The sequence below is a fragment of the Seriola dumerili genome, unplaced genomic scaffold, assembly GCF_002260705.1.
Source record: "Seriola dumerili isolate Sdu_G_001 unplaced genomic scaffold, Sdu_1.0 BDQW01000025.1, whole genome shotgun sequence".
NCBI classification, from domain to species: domain Eukaryota; kingdom Metazoa; phylum Chordata; class Actinopteri; order Carangiformes; family Carangidae; genus Seriola; species Seriola dumerili.
In genome coordinates, this window is record NW_019174280.1 from 16881867 (window position 1) to 16900759 (window position 18893).

Below are 18893 nucleotides of genomic sequence, written 5' to 3' on the forward strand. Positions count from 1 at the left end.
TAATCAACCCAGTACAAAGTCATATCACTTTAAAAGGCTAATACTATCTGTTTTCTCTTTCAAAATACTTAAATAATGACGACATATAACGATAGCAATTGTTAAGCAATGACACAAGTTTTATTTAAGTTTAATCCATGGATTCACATATAAGTAAGTCAATCAAAATATCAATCAATCAATCAAAATAACTGGTTCACCCGAACGTCTGGTTATCGGTTGGCAAACGATGCCGGCAGCTGCCAGATCTCGAGAGAGTATGGCACTGAGACAGAGGCAGGTCTCGAATAAAGTTAATTTTCTCCTGATCTGTTGATCTGAAAAATGTCATTTTGATGTCAGAATGTTCCGAAAACATGTGGCTTGTGAAAAATGGGTCCAATAGTTATTGCGGTATGGAGTGAGCGAAAAAATCTGTCATAATCTGTGATCTCGTTCATTTCTCCCATTGGAATCAATAGACTCAGACCTGCTTCTGTTCTCCTGAAAGGGCGGGGAGGTGGAGAAACCCACGTATCACAGATACAGGAAATAATCGGAAAATGAACCGACTCGTTTCTCTACTGTTTCTGGAGACAGTGCTCTTAAGAATCATTCCCTGTATCTGTGTCACATGGGTTTCGCCACTGCCCCGCCCCTTCTGGAGACCGGCGGCAGGACGTGAGACTATTCACTCCAGTGGGAGAAGTGAACGTGAGCACAGATTATGATCGATTCTTTCGCCCCCCCACAGACACCGAAGTAAATACTGGACCCATTTTCCACAAGCTTCGTTTCTTTTGAACATTCTGACACCAACATGGCGTTTTTCAGACAGACAAATCAGGAGAAAATTAACTCCGCTCGAGACCTGCCTGTGTCTCAGCAACACAACATATATCTGGTCTGGTTTCACTGCTGCAGTGCTGCCGACGTTTCCAACTTCCAATTTTAAAAGGATTTATAAATGAAAACTATAAATCTTAAGTTAAAACTGAATTAAACAATCGCTTAACAATACAGTAACAGCATACTAATTATTATTCAATTGTTTTTTTAAAGGGAAAAATAGAATATTATTAGACTGATATGATCTACTGAGTTAATCAAATAAAAACGAGCAGCAAAGTAAGGTGCAAATTTGTACTGCATCTAGTGTTGTACTGTTTTATATCGTATTATTTTCACATGAATGATCAATAGTCCATCTATTAACAGTAAAAATGCTTTAAAAAAGCTTTATGCAGCAAAAAGCTGTAGCAACCGGAACAACATGTCTGTCTTTTCTATTCCAAATGATGCAGAGGGGTAAGTAATAAAAGACCTTTTACTGTCATGACCACGCCCACTCAGGAGACAGGAAGTTAATACCATTTCATACAGTTGGTGCAGCTCGTAATGGGTCATCTTTGTAACAGTGTATCTTTGGTACATCAAACAACAACAGGTCTGTCACGCAGATGTATTTGTTGTTCCAGTTCCAGTTTCACTTTACAACCATTCAACCAGAAGGAGGTAGAGGTGTTACAAACAAAAAGCTAATATACTGTATGTGCCTGGTATACCACCGGACTGATCAGTTAGCTTAGCTTAGCATAAAGACTGGAAACATCTGTTTGAAAACATGGGGTTATGTGCTGGACTGTGCAACCCGGTGCTTTAACGTTCGGTTTAACAGTACAGTGTATCGAATTATACAGTAACGTGTTAATTAGTTACTGTATATCTTGTTTGTTTTGTTCAAACGACTGTCACACTAATGTCGAACTATTCCTTTAAGGAGTGAGCGCTGGGATATATCATTTTGGTAATGTTAAATATTGTCAGACAGACACACTCATACTAACTTTCACACCTCGGGGATATTCAGACTGTGGACTGTGGGCGGAAACCTTCAGACAACAAGCAGGCGCCACAGGGAAAGGCTCCACCAGTCTGCTTTACCTTCCTGCTGCGAGATGACACTGGTTTCCCACAAACACTTGTGGAACATTTTGACATTTCTGCTTTTGAACTTTTTTCTCATGTTTTCAAGTAAACATCGGCCCACCTCTCCTGGTGTCCCAGGTCCTGCAGGAGTGTGTCGGCGTACTTCTGCCTCTCGCTGGGCTCGACGTTGGCCAATTTCTTCACCTCGCTGCGAACAAAGTACCAGAACTCCTTAACACCGTTCTCCACCCTTCTCCGCAGCTCCTCCTGAGTGGGACCGGGGCCTGCAAGCGGAGGGAGGGGGGGGTAAGAGATAACAGCTCACAACAAAATGTCACAAAGATACACGGCTTGTGTAACATTTGACGCACAGGTAAGATCAAAAACAATGAACCGGGTAGGAAGGGACACTAGAGGATTAGATGATGCAAGACTAAATAGGCTATAATGGCACAAAGCAAGGTTTCGGCGTAACCATGAAAATGTTCCTTTCCATACTTTGTCCCTCGGTGTTGCTTTGACCTCATTAAGGAGCACTTGATCACAGTTTTTTGTGTCTCATGGCTCTCTCATGTGTTCTCTCACACAGTCCTAACAACAGGAAGGAACTCTACACCCAACCTGAGCCAAACAATGTGGAGTAACCCACATGGATAGCACAGCTGCCTGCTCTGGTTTCGGTGGAGAGCAACAACAACAAAAAAAAAAAAAAAATTGAGGGAAGGACAGCCTCAAGCAGGAGGAGAAGAAGGTGGTGGTAAAGAGGGAAAATTGCTTTTTTTTTTTTTTTTTTCACTTTCCTATCTTGCACTCTCTCTTCTTCCCTCACTCCCTCCCTTGGTGGAAAAAAAAAAAAAAGCTGGAGGGTATTTTTAGCTTTTTCTTCCCCTGCGGCAAGATGGAAAGGCTGACCCTGTGCTGCCCTCCACGCTCACATGTCCTTCTTTATTTTCTCTCTGTCTGTCTCTTTTCTCTCTCCTCTCTCTCTCTCTCTCTCTCCCTTTCTGCCATTGGGGCATTCACTCTGCTTCCACTTCATTCACACATTTCCCCACTCGCCCAACAGCTTTCCTGCCCCTCTGACCACTGCTTATAGTGGCAAAAGCACACATAACCCTGCCCATCCCACGGTACGCCTCTGTCATCATCGTTGCTGAGCTGCAGCAGGTTTAACACTGGACTAGACTTGAGATTCCCGCTGCAGGCGAAAGCTCACAAGAGAGCTGCTGACTGGTTTCATCCCAAATATAGTCAACCCCCAGCACCTTCAAAATCAATCCTTTCATATGTCCAAGCTCGGTGCCAAATCCTTCCCCACAACTTTTTTTCTTTTTCAGGCATCTCTGCCCTGCTTACCATCTCCGGTGAGCTTCTGGAAGCTGTGGATCTTCTGTTTGGCTCTGGTTAGCTGGTCCTCCAGGGAGCGCAGTCTCCCTGCGGCCAGGGACCCGGCTTCTGCCTGACCCTCTGGTATCCTTTGGGAGAGAGAGACACAAGGAGGGGGTTGTGATGGGTGAGCACGGGAGCGTGTCTACATTGATAGAAGCAAGAGAGCGCAAACATATTCTTCTCTGCAGAAATATTCTGCTGAAATTGTTAAACTGGGTCCCAGTAAACAAAAAAAAAAAAAAATCAATGTGATAAACTTGTACTCAGCGCAGTGCTGCAAGAAATAATTATTTTCATTATCGACAAAGCTTTTGATGTTTTAATTACTCAATTAAGTAAAAACAATGATGACAAATCATGCCCATCATAACTTTCTAAAACCCAAGTTGACATCTTCAACTTGCTCATTTTGCCTGAATAACAAAATCCCATAAACATGAAATTTTCAATGACAGAACAGAGTAAATCCTAACATGTGACCAGCTGTTTGCCAGTCTGACATGCTAAACTGCTTGAAGCAAACAAACTATCATCAAAATTGCTGTAACTAACTGGATCCCTTGTAAACAAAACTGTTATTAGCTTTATTCAGTTTGCTGTAGCAAAGCTATGGATGAACTAGCTTGAGACAGACACCATTCAAAACTGACCGTATTGTATAGACTTCAATATCAACCTTTCCAACCACTGATTGGATACACACCACTTGCTTGGCTGGATTTAGTCTTTGCTTGTGATTTGAAATCTGGTAAAAAACAAACAAACAAACAAAAAAAAAAAACACATGGTGGCTGTTACTGTGCAAATATTGTGAAATTCCTCTTCAACTGAAATCAGTCCCTGTACAAATCTTTGGAGAAATACTGCAGGCCACACATTTGTAGTTGAGTTTTGCTTCATTTTACATCGGCATCACCTTGTTGTAATAGTTGTTGACAAGGTGCAGGAGTGTTGAGAAGAAGTGTTCAGCATCTGAACATTCACTGACGAGTCCGGTATGTATCTTGACTCGGGTGACGAGGTTCTCATTTGGACGTTCCTAGACTTAAAAGGCTGGCATCTTTTCCTGCTCACCACTGAAAATTCTATTTCATTTGCTGAGACACCACAGTGCAGCCTCCCGGAGCCCTGTCCTGGTTTATTTATTTTGAGCTCCAGATCAAAATACTGCATCATTTTCCATGTCTCTTAAGTCTAGCCTATCTACTTCTGTGGCCATACACCCGAGCTCTTTACAACATCCACTGAACCGTCTCTGTGCTGAATGTCACTGAGATGCCATTATTTTGGTGACTTTGACTGAAAAATAAAATGTACCAAAGTAGAAATATAAAAAAAACACACACACAGACACACACACACAGACACACACACACACACACACACACACACACACACACACACACAACTACATAAAAACAATCCAAGTGCAGCAAATAGATTAAATATAATTTGTTGCTGTACTTCCACAATTTATCAGTAGCTACGCTGGAAATCCCCTCTTGATTATTGCACAGAATGTACGCTGCATTAGCGGTGCAGTAGCCATGGTGACCTCTTCTTCTTCTGTCTTAGACATTGTAAAGAGGAGCTGACAAGACAAAACATATAGATCACAGACAACTGATGCGCTCCTCGTCACTGAGCTGCACAACAAGTCGTCTTCAGGGTTTCTGCAGCTTTTTTTTGATGAAATGTGAACATGCATGACAGATATGAGCATTGTACTCACTTGGCTTTGTAAATTTACAGCCCAAAAGCTTAATTGTGCATTATAGCTGAAACGATGTTCCTGCAGCTTTTCAGTCCATTTAATCTAGCAACATAAGCTAATCTGTTAAAATTGAATGTTTTCTTTTTTAGTCAATTATAGTTGAAAGATATAAATAAGCATTTCCCCACCGCTGTGTCAAACTATGAACTATGAATAACCACTGCATGCATGTAATGAAGACACAAATGAGCAATCTGACATGACCGGAACACAGAGTTCGAATCAGCCAAGGAGAAAAAAGCACTGCCACTGACATTAAACCGTATCAGTTCCTCTACATAAAACTATTAAAAATGGAATATGTTTGAATGCACAGGGGCATTGGTGGAGTGCTGCAAAGGCCATGTTAATGAGTCATCAAGGCATGCAAACTCAATTTGCTCCCTGAGTGAGGAACATCAGTCGCTGGCAGGCATAAAGATGAGACTTTTAAAGTTGCAACAGCCCTTCTTGCTGCACAGCTCCCCCTTCACTGTTCAAGCCCCGGCCCCTGAGAAGCTCTGGCCTCTCACTTCACTGAGCACTAACTGAGCATTGTGCTTCAAAGCCATGGAAATAAACTGAGGAAGAAAAGGGAGGATATTTTAACTCCTCCATTATGTAACCGTGTGATGGACAAGGATAAACCTTTCTGTATGGATATTTATATGTATGTCTTAAATTCACGCTTTTCTTTTTCTTTTCTTTTTTTTTCCTTTGTGAAACCCGTGGTGTTCCCATTTCAGCTGTCTGACACAGATCTTTTGAAATAAGACCCAGGTGCATTTCCTTTCCTAGTATCAACTCTACTTTCTATTCTCACAGCCAAGTCTGTTCAAACAATATTCAACAAGATCTCCCAAAAGCCACACCCTAACCTGCTTGTTATACCATTGTACAGGAAGTAGGACTAATTCCTCAGTGACATCATTTCCCAGGGGTTTTAAGTGCTGCTAAAACTGTATTATAAAGCAACATGATATCTCCTTGAACAAGGAAGAAGAAATAGGCCAGTGCTGCACAGGCTAATGAGAAGAGACGTGGTACAGAGGTTAGCTAACATGTTCCAAAGAGACATAAACTGCTGAGACACAGTGCTGGTGCAGGAAAAACACAAGCATCCCCAACCAAGATATGCAGATATAAAATATATCCAAACACTCAGCGGTATCAAAACCCACAGACACACACACACACACAGGAAGGAGGAAAACACCATACACAAACACACAATTGATCCCTGACGGTATCTCTAGAGGACCTGAAGCGGAGACTAGACAAGGCAGCTGGATTCAACAGCGTCTTAATCAAACGATACAGGAGAGGTAACAGATGAGAAAAACTCTGACTCCGGGGGAGGCGGGGCGGGGCGGGAAGGTGAGGGAGAGATACTGCGGAGTGAAAGACAAGCTATGAAAGCAAGGGGTGATGAGCCCCACCGGCGCTAAGCACTGAGCCGGAAAGCAGGTGAGGTTCAGCATGCAACCCAGTTTCCTCTGAAATGCTGCCCCAGCTGTCGCTCCGCCGGCTCCCGCCCCTGCACCCGGTAACCATGGAGTTCACAGGGTGATCAGAGCCGGGCGGAGCAGATTGAACGGCGGGGGCCTAGGTGGCACTGCGACGCATACATATTTCCGTGGTAAGATTTAATATACTCTGGTTGACTTCAAAAGGAAAACCTGCACGGAGCTGGGAAACCATACATATGGATGCTGATGTAAAGTGTTCTGTTCTGGGAGGTGTAGATGAAAGGAGACTACATTAACGCAATTTGCCTTTATATTGAGACGGAACTTTGATTTACTGTTCCTATACGCTGCATGTGTATACACACGTGTGAGCGTTTGCACACTGTGATGCGTCTTGACTGGCATGCTCCAGCCTTTCCTGGGAACTCACCGCATGCTACACCAAACCACTTGACTCCAATAAGTCAAGCTAATAAACCACAGGAATGTGGCAGTGGGAAAAAGGCAAGTAAACAATATGAATGAGTGGAAAAGTCTGGTATGACCATGAAAACCTTTTACTACTGGTCCGAACTGGTTTGGAAGACCAGTGAGGAATCCTAAGTTTGTGGAAATAATAATAGGAACAATGAGATAGCTGCGTTTATTGTCTAAGTGTATCTGTTGTGTTCTCTCTGCATCATATCAAATCAATTCATCTTGTCGTCTCTATGTCTCCTTCCTTTTGCTGTGTCCATGTTACGTGTCCAACAGTGTAATTCCAAGTAAACCAATTGTGAACGGTGCATTCTTTGCTTCGCATGCTTCGACGCCTCAGTGCATCCAGAGCGAGCCAGCTCCGCTCTGAGCCCTACTTGACAGAGATGTCCTGACCACAGACAGCTCCCACAATGGGGCTAGTGTGCGTGTGGCAGTAGAACCTTCCCTCGCCAGGCCTGGGTGACGGCCAGGTCGATGGGAGCTCAGGTCTAGAAGCGGCGGCAGCATCTGTTTAGTGGGGGCCCGCACTGGGCTAAAACCATTACAGGATAAATGAGTCCTCTCACTGTTTTATCTTCCACGCGAGCGGACAGTGGCCTCGTTCCATCCAAACCACACGCCTGCGTTTACAGTCCTAATTTACATTTGTGTGCAGCTTGAAAGACAGGGACCCAAATGAGGTAGACATATGCAAAAAAGTAGCATGTGTAGACAAGATGATGCCAGCTACTGTAGCTGGAAGCAAACTATAAAACTATAAAAAGGAGAGTAAGTGAGGTCTAACAGTCAATGGACTGCACCATTAAAAGACTATTCCACTGAAGCATGGAAAAAGAATTTGTATCAATCTGCCCTCTTCTCTATCTGTCCTAGATCTGGGTCACATGATACGGATACGGTACATGCAAATAATTCTTCTCATCAGTGTTCACATGCAGGGCAGTTTCAGCTGGGTGGAATGAAACAGCAGCTCTGGGTCAGCTCAAACAGTGGTAAGCAGTTGACTGACTGAAGAACAGTGTGCTGCACGGCCTTTTACCACCTAGTTTTTGATGGTATTGTACAAGGTCAAACACTCTCATCATGATGGCGCTGAACCGGGCTGAAATAACATGTAAAACAGATTAGTGCGAGGACTGTGGAACCCGCGACTCTCCTCCTCCCCTCAGCCCTCATTTTCCATTTCCTCCTTTGCTGCTCTTTACTTAGTGCAGTCCTCATGCCATCCATCACGCTCCCCTCCTCTTCTCATCCTCTGAGCCCCCCCCCCACCCCAATCCCTCTGTTGGCATGGCTGGGGGGGTGGGGGGGTGGGCGTAGTGGAGATCGATCAGGTCCTCATCGCTCAGCCCAGCTGTCAGTCTCACCCCTCGCTCCCTCCGATGTCACACCATCAGGCTGGCGCGTGTCATTGTCTCCGCAGCAGTCGCGGCTTCGCGCCCGAGGTGACTGACAGCTGCAGAGAGGGCGGAGCCAGACAGACCGGGGCGAATCGACCTCGTGCTCACCTCTCATTAATGCTGCTGGGTGATTGGTAGGTTGGCACGCTGCCTGTCACTCAAAACGCTCCACGGATGGCGCGAATGACTGAGTCGCTGGAGTGAATCTGTAGGCCGGCCAGGTGATAACTAATTTGAGTCCAACTCATTGATTGATAGATGAATTCATTTCACATGACAATTCCAATCGACGAATTGTGGCGAGTTCAGCAAAAACAGGCAAAACACGATCAGCAGTGTGTGAAGAATCCATAGAGCGGGGCGAATGACTAAATATCTTCATCTTCTCGGTGACGCTACAGAAATTTGCAATTTGTGATCAAGAAAATCAATATCCTGCACAAACTGCATCAGCATGGCAATCACTCTCTAACGTAAAGTGAATGAGACACTGTAAACAAGGTGCCTTCCAATATATAATGAATGCAGAGCAATGACTTACACATCCATCTTGTGCTGCTCCGGTGCGATGACACTAACCAAGTTAAATCCTACTCTGAGCTATAAATCAGCGTCGATGCAGTGGGTTTGCACTGTGCAACAGGTCCGCACAAAGGTGTAATAATGTCAGTTTTATTAGTTTAAATCTCTGTAAGGCCTCTCATAAAAAATGAATGCACTAATGCAAAGGTTAGGTGCTTTAGATAAAACCTTTATTATCTCATGTCAATGGGGTGCTCGCAAAAAAAAAAAAAAGCTGTTTCTGTTTCTTGTAAAACATTCAGAGGTTCCTGTTCTCGGCCCAAAATCTGCACAATGCGTACTTCAGTGAATTGAGTTAAGTTGAGCTAGTCGATCAGTAAGCTAGTGAGTTGTTACACAGTCAGTCAGTCTGTGACAACCTGCAGGCTGGAGTCTGGCTTAGCGCCATGCCTCTGTCAGCAGTTTGGCGGTGAGGCAGAGGAAGAGGAGGGAGCTGAGGAAGGAGCGAAACGAGGAACGGAGAAGGGAGGGGCTGGGGCAGGAATGATGGGCAGCTCGCTAACAGCCTTTTTTGCGTCTATTAGGGCTCCAGTGTAAGGATATGAGACACTACAGGGGGTGGTGGTGGTGGTGGAGTTCTCTCCTGGGCCTGTATCTGACCAACGCACACACATACATGCACAGAGGCACAAAACTGAACAGAGGACAGACCGACTCCTGTCTGTGTCGATAGCTCATAGAGCTTAACCTCAGCAAGCCAGTCGCCTGCTTTTGGCTTGCTGCGGCGGATACTTAGCTGAAGCTTAGAGGGACTTGAGAAGAAACAGTAGCGTTGCCCCAGTAAACAACTGTGGAGGCCTCGGTCCCAGATCAACAACCAAACTCAATAACAAGCAACAAGCGTGCAGTGTGTCGGGGACCCATCTGGACAGTGGTCGACTGAAAGCTGCACTTGTTTTTTATGCCATGAATTCCACCTTTGTTTTTGAGCCAATTTTGAATAATTACAAAAGCAAGGGATTTAATCAGGGACCAGCTGTCTGAAGCAACGTGCGCGTGTGCGTTTTTATGTTTGTGTGAGCCGATGAGGGCCCTGCATCAAAGTGAATCGGGATATCACAGGAGGAGCAGCGATGGCAACATCTGAGGCTTGAGTTCCCGGTTAATATGGCGCACACCAGGACACACTGCCGCATTCCCTGCACACGCACCCGTGTGCAGACCCAGTGCTTATGTGTAAAGAGAAACACTGTCGGCGTGCGGAGATAAGAGCACAGCCATCTGTCTCTCTGTTGCACATAGCTTGAACGTGTGAAAGATGCTGTGTGGTTAATGGGCTCGTACAATGTGCTATTGTCTGCCAAAATAACACAATAAAATCTGGTGAAGTGTGTGAAAGTCAATCCATCCGTCTGTCTGTCACGCGCAGCGTCTCTGACACTACTCATCAGCTTTTGATGAACCTCCGCAGCATCATTTGTTTAAGAAGCTGATTTAATCGGATGTTGATTACATTTTCACAAAAACTAAAGAAACAATCATCTCACTGCTACATTGGGCCACTTGTTAAATTATTCTGATAGGGCTACCAGGGAGCCAGAGGCTGTACTTAATTGCTGGACTTTGCAGAAACTTAAGGTAATGATACGTTGCACCACAGCATTTTAAGATTTTCAAAAACAAAAGTATACTGACCAGGCAAGCGAAAGAGGTGAATTACATTTGTTTGCTCAACTGTGTTTTGTGCAGTTATAACAAAAAACTTTGATGTAACATCGACTGGTGCGAGTAGAACCTGCGAATACAAATCAAAACTGAAAAAAAATATTCTTCTTGTATTTACCACCCTGCTGAATTTGGCTAAAATATCTGAGCACCAATTGTGTAACAAGGAGAGCAACACTATAGTTTGTCCACTACATTACTTTCACTTTTATTTAAGAGTGTAGGTCATCATTATAATGATGTTTAATCACCTGGATGAGGTGTTTAGATGCTGTGATACTAGTCTTCAGTATTCAGGTAAGGGCTTATCCACACTAGAACATGATTTTACACATGCAACCACATAAACACGTGTGTATGTACACACACTTGTTTTAAGAAGTGTGTGAGAAGTGCTGGTGTTGTCACACACCAGCAGCTCAGTTTTACAAACATCCAGCTCGCTGTTACCTGAGCGATTCGGCCATGCGCCGCAGGTCTTCATTCTGCTGCTTGAGCCGCTCCAGCTTGGCCAGAATCTTGGAGAGCTCCCGGCTGGACCGCTCCGGGTGCTCGCTGTCTCTCACCAAGTGACCACCGATGTAGAAGAGGAGCGTGCCCCAGGCCAACAGCACCAGGGTAATCCAACGCCACGAACCCGCCCAGGGCCGCATGGTTCAACCACGCCCACCCGTAAATGCCTCTTGGTGTGCCTGTACACCCACCGACCCACCGGCCTGCCTGCCGGATGTGCGCGCACACTCTGTGCCCCGTCACCACAAGTGCCACAGCGCCAACCTCGGCATCTCTGCAGGGATGGTAGACAGTGAACGGCAGATGAGGGCGGTGCGTGCGTTTGTGGCTCAGGAGTGTTAAAAGAAAAGGCAGCGGGTGTTTCTCCAGAAATCAGCTAGCCTCCCCTGTGTGTGCTAAAGCATGGCTAGCATGCTCAGAAGTATTGTCCCGATTTGTGGATTGGTGTCTTCTCCCCGCCACCCAGCTCCGTGTTGACCAGTCTGTGCCACTCCGTGTCTTGCTGTTTCCTTCCAGTCCCACTGGATTCTTTTATTACAGCTGCATCCTGTTGAAACACAGAAAGACTGGGGTTAGTTAAGCTCATTGCACAAAGTTTTCTCTTGCAAATACTTTATGATCCTGCAGGTCAGACAGAAGCAAATTAGAAGCATTCAGGGGCCGGGACAGTAAGACAGCTTGACAAATATCACAAAGCACGAGACACGCCTCATATAGCGCCACACAGAAGCGGAGAGCGCAGAACAGGGCAGACGGACAGACAGAAACAGCCGAGATGCTGCTGACTGGTCCCGACATAACCCTGTCTCAGCAGCCTACAGGATTGATCAGCATGACACTGCAATTTGCATTTACATAGTGATGTGCAGTCCCTGAGCTATGCTGCACTGCTGTCGAGGCAGGACAGGGATGTTCCACTTTCCACGTCCTGCCTGCCCTTGCACATTCACATTACATACACACACACACACACACACACACACACACACACACACACACACACAGAAGCTACCACACAAACAAGAACACATCTTTTATTTCCTCAAGACCCCACACCGCATCTTTGACCACAGCCTACCACAACACATCCCCAACACACACACTCTCTCTCTCTCACTCAAAGCCCCGACAGTTAATGGATTCGTTTGGAGACCACTAAATCCCACAAAGTTTTCCCAGAGCGTCCCCCCCCCCCCCCTTCCCAAGTGCCCGCTGCCGTTCCCCGTAGCCCCCTTGACAGAATGCAACATTGTCAAGGTGATACTGTGAGCCCGATGGAGCACAGAGAAGGAGAAAAAAAAAATCCTAGATCATCACTTCCCTTCATCCCAAAGCAGTGGGGGAGACGGAGATGGACGCGTGCCGGGTTTATGAAGCAACCTTCACTGTCAACTCCCCCCAACAAAGCCCTGCCACGCAACTGAGACTAGTCGTGTGATGAGATGAAGACTGGCAGGTGTGTGTGTGTGTGTGTGTGTGTGTGTGTGTGTGTGTGTGTGTTTGTGTGTGTGTGCTATCATCTCTGAGTGTGGAGCCGAGCACACTGGAATTATGCCAAGCATCTTAAGACTTTATGTGAGTGGTGGTGGTGGTAGTGGTGGGCGGGGGTTGATTGACATGTCGCGGTGTCTCTGGTGTTTCTGCCTGTGAGCGCTCGAGACTACAGGAAAGTGTTCCTGCTGGGGTTCGCCTGGCAGCACAGAAGTAGGTTAACAGTAACTCATCATGTTTACCGTGGCAGGATGGTTGATATGTCGGACATGAAACGTAAAGCTGTAAAGCGCCGTAGACTGTTCACGCTTTCACTGCTGCACACCGCCCAGGAAACGCAGCGGCTGTGATCGCCGGATGAAACAATGAGGGCGCGAACTTCCTCTCCTTCATTTCTTATTGAATGATGTGGGATTAGTGGAATCTGTGCAGACGTTCCTTCCCCGTCAGTGCGCCTGTTGTGACTAACCCAGGTTGACACAAGGGTTGCTCCTCTTTATGCATGCAGCACGAGGATGTGCTGAGCTGTGTTTTATTATGGAAAATAAGAGCTGCGAGGGGGTAGCACTCCACCAGCTAATGCACGACTGGGACTTTACTAAAAAGTCTGGCTGCAACAACTCTTGTCACTGTGTTTGAGGAGCCATAATGAGGTTTGTGTTCAGCAGACTAAAACTGATAAATATAAAATTGTTGGATGAGGCGAGCCACTGCCGCCAAAGAGGATATGGGAGATTTTGGAGATAACACTTCTCGCTAGTTGTGCTTACACTTGAAAGTCAACCCAAGCTAAAATATATTACAGGTGTATTAATAGAACTTTGGGGAAATTAACATGGACGACTTGGAGTTAATGGTCTACCTGGGACACTGTGACATCAGTCAAGGTAATAGAGGTAAAAGCTTACCCTTGCTATGCACCTAACTATAACAAAGACAATGTATCTTACACGTAAAAGTCTATTTACTGTATATGAACAGCACTAAAACAGCTGTATAGTGTCCTCTGTGGCTTTGAAGGGATTGGTCCAAAGTCTGAGAAAATAACCCTCATGGTATTGTCAGGTTTATCTGGAGTTAGGCAACAGATTGCAAATATTTGACAGAAAACCTACAATTCAAAAGGCAGGGAAGGGCTAATACAATATTCTGTTGAATTGCATTATGGGAATTGTAGCATCCAGCTTGACTCAATGTCAGGGTATCTCACCCTCCGCTCCTTTCATTTGGACTGTTTTGACTTTTTCCTTTTCTTCATTTTTCTTCCTCCAACTTCATGGAAGAGCCACACTAGATTGAGGGATAAGGTACTCCTTTAATAGCTTTAAAATACAATGGTAGCATAATATCATCTGCAAGGTCAAAAGAAAAGAAAAAAAAAAAGATCAGCATAATCAGATATAAGAGACCAAGCACACTGGAAAAACACCTCTGTCACACTTAAGGTCATAAATGTGGGTTCTGGTTGTAGGAAATGGTGATGGAGTCTGCTGATCTCACAGTTGGTGAATGTGTTACACAGGCTAGCACCATTTATAGCAAAAGCAAACTCACCCTACTGTTTGAATCTGAGTTGTAGAACAGCGTGAGCTAATCTGGTCACATTACTGGGAGCACACAGTGGGTAGAGGTTAGGTAACAGAACCTGGGATCAACCACTTGCAATTGAACAATCATCATTAAAAGAGGTGTACTCCACCTCAGAGCGTACAAACCCTGAAGGATTATCGGTTAATTCTGTTTGAAAGTGAAAGTCATCTTTACTAACTGCACACAATGGTGATTATGAAATCCAGTCAATGGCTTCAGAAAATGAGTGAAAAAAGTCTTACTGTTCATTTTCAACATGCCTTTCAGCTTAGCCTTGGCTGTGATGAAGTGGCAAAGAAGCAGAGAAACACACTCACGGTCCTTGATTCAGCGGCTTCAGATTGCTGTGTTTTAGAAGTGAAAGGATGGAGACATCTTTTGAGTCCTGTGTCAGTAGGATGTGGTCTGATTAAAGAGAAAATGATACTCTACTATTTATTCTGCTGATGAAGTCTGACAGTGTAATATTCCAGCAGAGATATAGCGCAGTGTGAGCCCCGCGCTCAAGATTTCTGCATTTCCTCCAACCTCACAGATCTGCCCTCGAGTTGCCACGAACAGGGCGCTACATAAATAATGGAAATTATAATAATGTCACTTAAATAAAAAATAAAAAAAGTTCCCCACTGTGGCACAATCATTTCTAAGTCGGACTGTGTGACAGATATGCTGACAGTGGGGTTTTAGAGATGTTAGTCATATAGTGCCTCTTTTTTAATTCCGCTTTCTTCCACCAAGCCCCTCCTGCTATCCTCCGAGTAAAGTGGAATATGATTGCGAGGACAAAATTAAATATGTGTCTGCTTACTCTTGAATGTGCAGTCCTCCTACTTTATCAGTGGAGGGAACAAGTGGGCCTTTGCCGTTCATAATGGAAGCACTTGTCTGCACCACCTACACACTCTTCGCTCCCCAAATCTTCCTCTCAACCTTGTGTTTCAAACATCATCATTCATCGTCAGTGCCCTTCACCTTGCTGTCACGGCAACCGAGCGGGCTCGGGCCGGTAAAGGCTGGAGTGGTGCGTGTGGAACCACGGGGGCGAACTGTCACCGCTGTCACAAAATGCCCCAGCGCTGCAGCAACACGCGGGAGCCCGAGGGGTCAGCGGAGATGACCTGTTTCCAGTCCTGCTGGTGAGCCTTCAACGTGACTCAGGCTGCAGCAGAGGTCATCTATCAGCGGGCTCCGGTCTGCAGGCAGTTAGCACTGCGATGAGGTCCACCACTGAATTATGCATGGAGCTTGGCTAAGGACCGCTTCTATTACACCAACACGACCACTGCTGCTCGAGGACAACCAGAAGGGAGCCCCGTGGGGCGCATGCAGCGGGGTGTGGTACATGTTATGGCATGTAGCGTGGCAGCAGGGATAGAACGCATGTGTCTGGAAACAGACAGGTAGGATGGAGATCAGGCACAAACACGAAGCAGCTTTGAAACAAAAATAGAAAAACTGTTTACACATCTATAGCTGTGATGCAGAAACCTCTATTTGACAGATGTACCCGAATGTGACCTACGACTGGATGGCAGATGTGTTTTAGAAAATTTGAATTTTCCACTCCAGCATATCACCAGCATGAGACCCGATGAGTACAATGCAGAGAGCAGCTTGCAGGTGTCTGAACTACAGAAAGGCAGCAAGAGAAACATCAACTCCAACTGTGGCGGCAAATTTTAACCATTATTTATCCAGGGATGTTTCGCTGAGCAAGCTGTTCTTGAGAAACAGCCTTCTTTGTAGCTGTAAAAGTACACTCATTTCACCCTGACGGTTGCACAGTACAGCCAGAGTTTCCTGTAAATGGTCACTGAGCTGCTTTTCTGGTTATTTTCTCAGCTGGTCTGGAGGTCCGAGCCAGCGACCTCTCAGCCTCTAGCCTAGTTCCCAAGAGAGAGATCACACTGGTACAGAGTGGACACATTTTAAATATAAGAACCGTATCCACACATGAGACACTTAGTGGTGGATCCGACACAAGACAGAAAAAATGTCAGTGGGTGACACTTGTATTTATACTTGTATTTTTGACCTGTATCTATTCCAAAAAGAAGCAGCGACAAGAGAAAACACCACAAATGCTTCAGGAAAAAACGACTGCGACCTGAAAAGTTTGCTACCCTGTTCCCTTCCATTCACAATAATAAAAAAAAAAGTCACCATTAAATTTTGAGAGTGACTGTGATTTTTTTTCTTTTCTTCTCCTCATCAATATGAATATCAGCAAACATCTGACTCACTCAGCAGCAGAGTGCACCCACCACCAACGCTCCCTTTTTGCTTCTCAGTTGGCTCAAAGCCGAGATGCGGAGACTCCCTCAGCTTTTTGGGGCGCCCCCAGTGTTTTCTATGCACGTGTGTGCCCATGAGTGGGTGGGTGTGTGTGTGTGTGTGTGGAAGCTGCACGCACACGTGGACACACAGACAGACAGACAGACAGACAGACAGACAGAACACACACCCTGACACACATACAGGAGAGTGGTGAATATTTCATGAGCTGCTGTTTACTTCACAACAATTCTAAGCTGAATGTGCAGGAATCCATTAACTTAGGCTAAATGGCAGAGAGAAAGCCTGGCGTGGGGACAAGCGCGGCGAAAGAGAAGAAAACAGATGGCGAGCCGGGAGAGTAAAGGGCATGACGCACAAAGTTAACTGCAATGGGTTTTAATACATACACATAGAAAGGCCCGCGGCTAACACCTAGTGCGCCGAGGTCATGTCGTCAGAATTGTTTATGGGAATTTGGGGCGTTTAACATCCGGAGGGACAGTTTAGGTTTTACAATTACAGAGGAATTACACACGGTGAGCTTTTAAGGGCTGATTCTGACATTCTTTTAGAGCCTTTAAATGTGAAATAAATAAGTTTAACTCAAATAAAATGAAGAATTACACGTGTATTACTGGCATAGAGAAGGATTCTTTAAAACAACATGTAGACCATCATAAAAGCAGGAAATATTTACAGAAAAAGCAACAACAATCAGACGTCAGTTGGTTTTGTTAGAGTGATTAATTGTAAAATTCACACCACTAAAATACAATATGAACTACAGTAGGCCTTGCCCTCTCAGCTTATCCTGTTGCCAAATCTCAGAGAGGGACCTTATGTCAAAATGCAATTTTAAAAGCTGCTGTTATTTTTAGTTTACATGATGCAGATTCCTAAACTGTGTTTAATCAAATCACCACAACAAATTCAAACTTGTTGAACAAACTGGGAACTTTGAGGCCACAGGATACAAACACACGCACAAAAGACAGTAGTTAGGGAGTCAACAGGGGCCACAGAGCAACTTTCTCCCCAGGAGCCACCTAACATGTCGATTCAGCCAAGAAACTGCCAGTGTAACAATCAGACTCTAATGGAGACTTGGTGTAATTTGGACAGGGTTACCAGAGAGTATAAGAATCAAACTGTTTTGTCAGCTCTTTTCAAAGGGGGTCTTGTATTCAAAGAGTCACACACTTTCGTCATCGAGCACCAACCATCTGAGCAGTTCCCTCCACCTTAGCGGCGCGAAAGGCAGCCCCACCTCATCGCAACTTTGGGATTAAGTCTCGCAGAAGTGGCTAAAGGTCTCAGAGAAGTTGCAGCCACGCAGCCGCTGAGCCCGCTGTAGCTTGGCATTCAGTATCAGAGCTGAGCACACAGCCTCTCCTTCAAGGTTATCTCTGTGGAGAATTCGCTGACAGCAGGATGCACGCGCACGCGCATTTCACACGTGCACATGCACTCACACGGTGACACAAAGATAGGTACCCCGCACATGCACGCACACACACACACACACACACACACACACAAACATAACAGCATGCAACTCTCTGGCTCTGGGTGCGGCTTGTTTGTGCCAGTGGTTTATGCAAACAAGTTTTTAATTGGGATGGAGGGACATGTGATTAGCAGTAAAAAGGCACCAATCGTTCCTCTGTTTTTATTACTTTTTATGTCCAAATAAAAAACGTGGACCTGGGGGGGGGGGGGGCCCCCCCCTGCCAACCCAATCTGTCTCCTGACGAGTGAGGGCGGATCTCAGGGGCTGAGACGCGGTCAAGGACGGCGATGTAAATTCACCATGTCAGTGAGGGTGATGAACTAGCTTTGCATCGGTGTGTGTGTGTGTGAGTGTGTGAGTGAGTGTGTTTGAGAGAGAACGGAAAAGAGCAAGAGTCAATGCCATTCAAGCAGCTGCATGTATCGTGCCTGGAGCAGAAAGGACATTAAGTGTTGAGTGTGTGTGTATGTATGTGTGTGTGTGAGAGAAAGTTTGAGTGAGGGTTTATTTGGGGATGGGAGGGGTGCAAGAACTAAGCATCATGACAAACTTATCATTTTATGCGCAGCAGTGTTGAGCAACACAATGGTCTGAGACAGCCAGACCGCGCACTGCTGCGAGGAACCTTCACCGCTATTATTTGTGAGAAACAGAAAAGGAGAAACTCAAGGTCCGTGTTATCCATCTACCTTGAGCTCTATTGCTTCTCAGATCCGCACACAGACACACACACACACTTCCTGTCTGCTCCGGTTTCTGTTCCTCGTAATGAGTCCCAATGACGGCTGACCTTTCACGGCCTGGGGTGCCAGGGACGAGCTCCAGAGGTGGGGGACAGTGAGGGAGGGAGAGAGGTTGGGGGTGGG

The 18893-nt window shown here is 45.5% G+C and overlaps 1 protein-coding gene across 2 annotated transcripts in view; it reads right to left on the minus strand.

The window, feature by feature from the left end:
- Nucleotides 1–18893, minus strand: part of fut8 (fucosyltransferase 8) — a 104757-nt gene that overhangs the window by 38709 nt on the left and 47155 nt on the right. The window contains exons 2-4 of one of the 2 annotated variants that reach the window (XM_022770049.1): nt 11097–11706; nt 3265–3383; nt 2030–2192 (exon numbers count right to left, since the gene is read on the minus strand). In XM_022770049.1, the coding sequence (XP_022625770.1) occupies nt 2030–2192; nt 3265–3383; nt 11097–11299 (485 nt within the window). In that variant the 5' untranslated portion in view covers nt 11300–11706. Of the gene's footprint in view, nt 1–2029; nt 2193–3264; nt 3384–11096; nt 11707–18893 lie in introns of those variants that run through there. The other variant, XM_022770054.1, reaches the window with a different exon arrangement.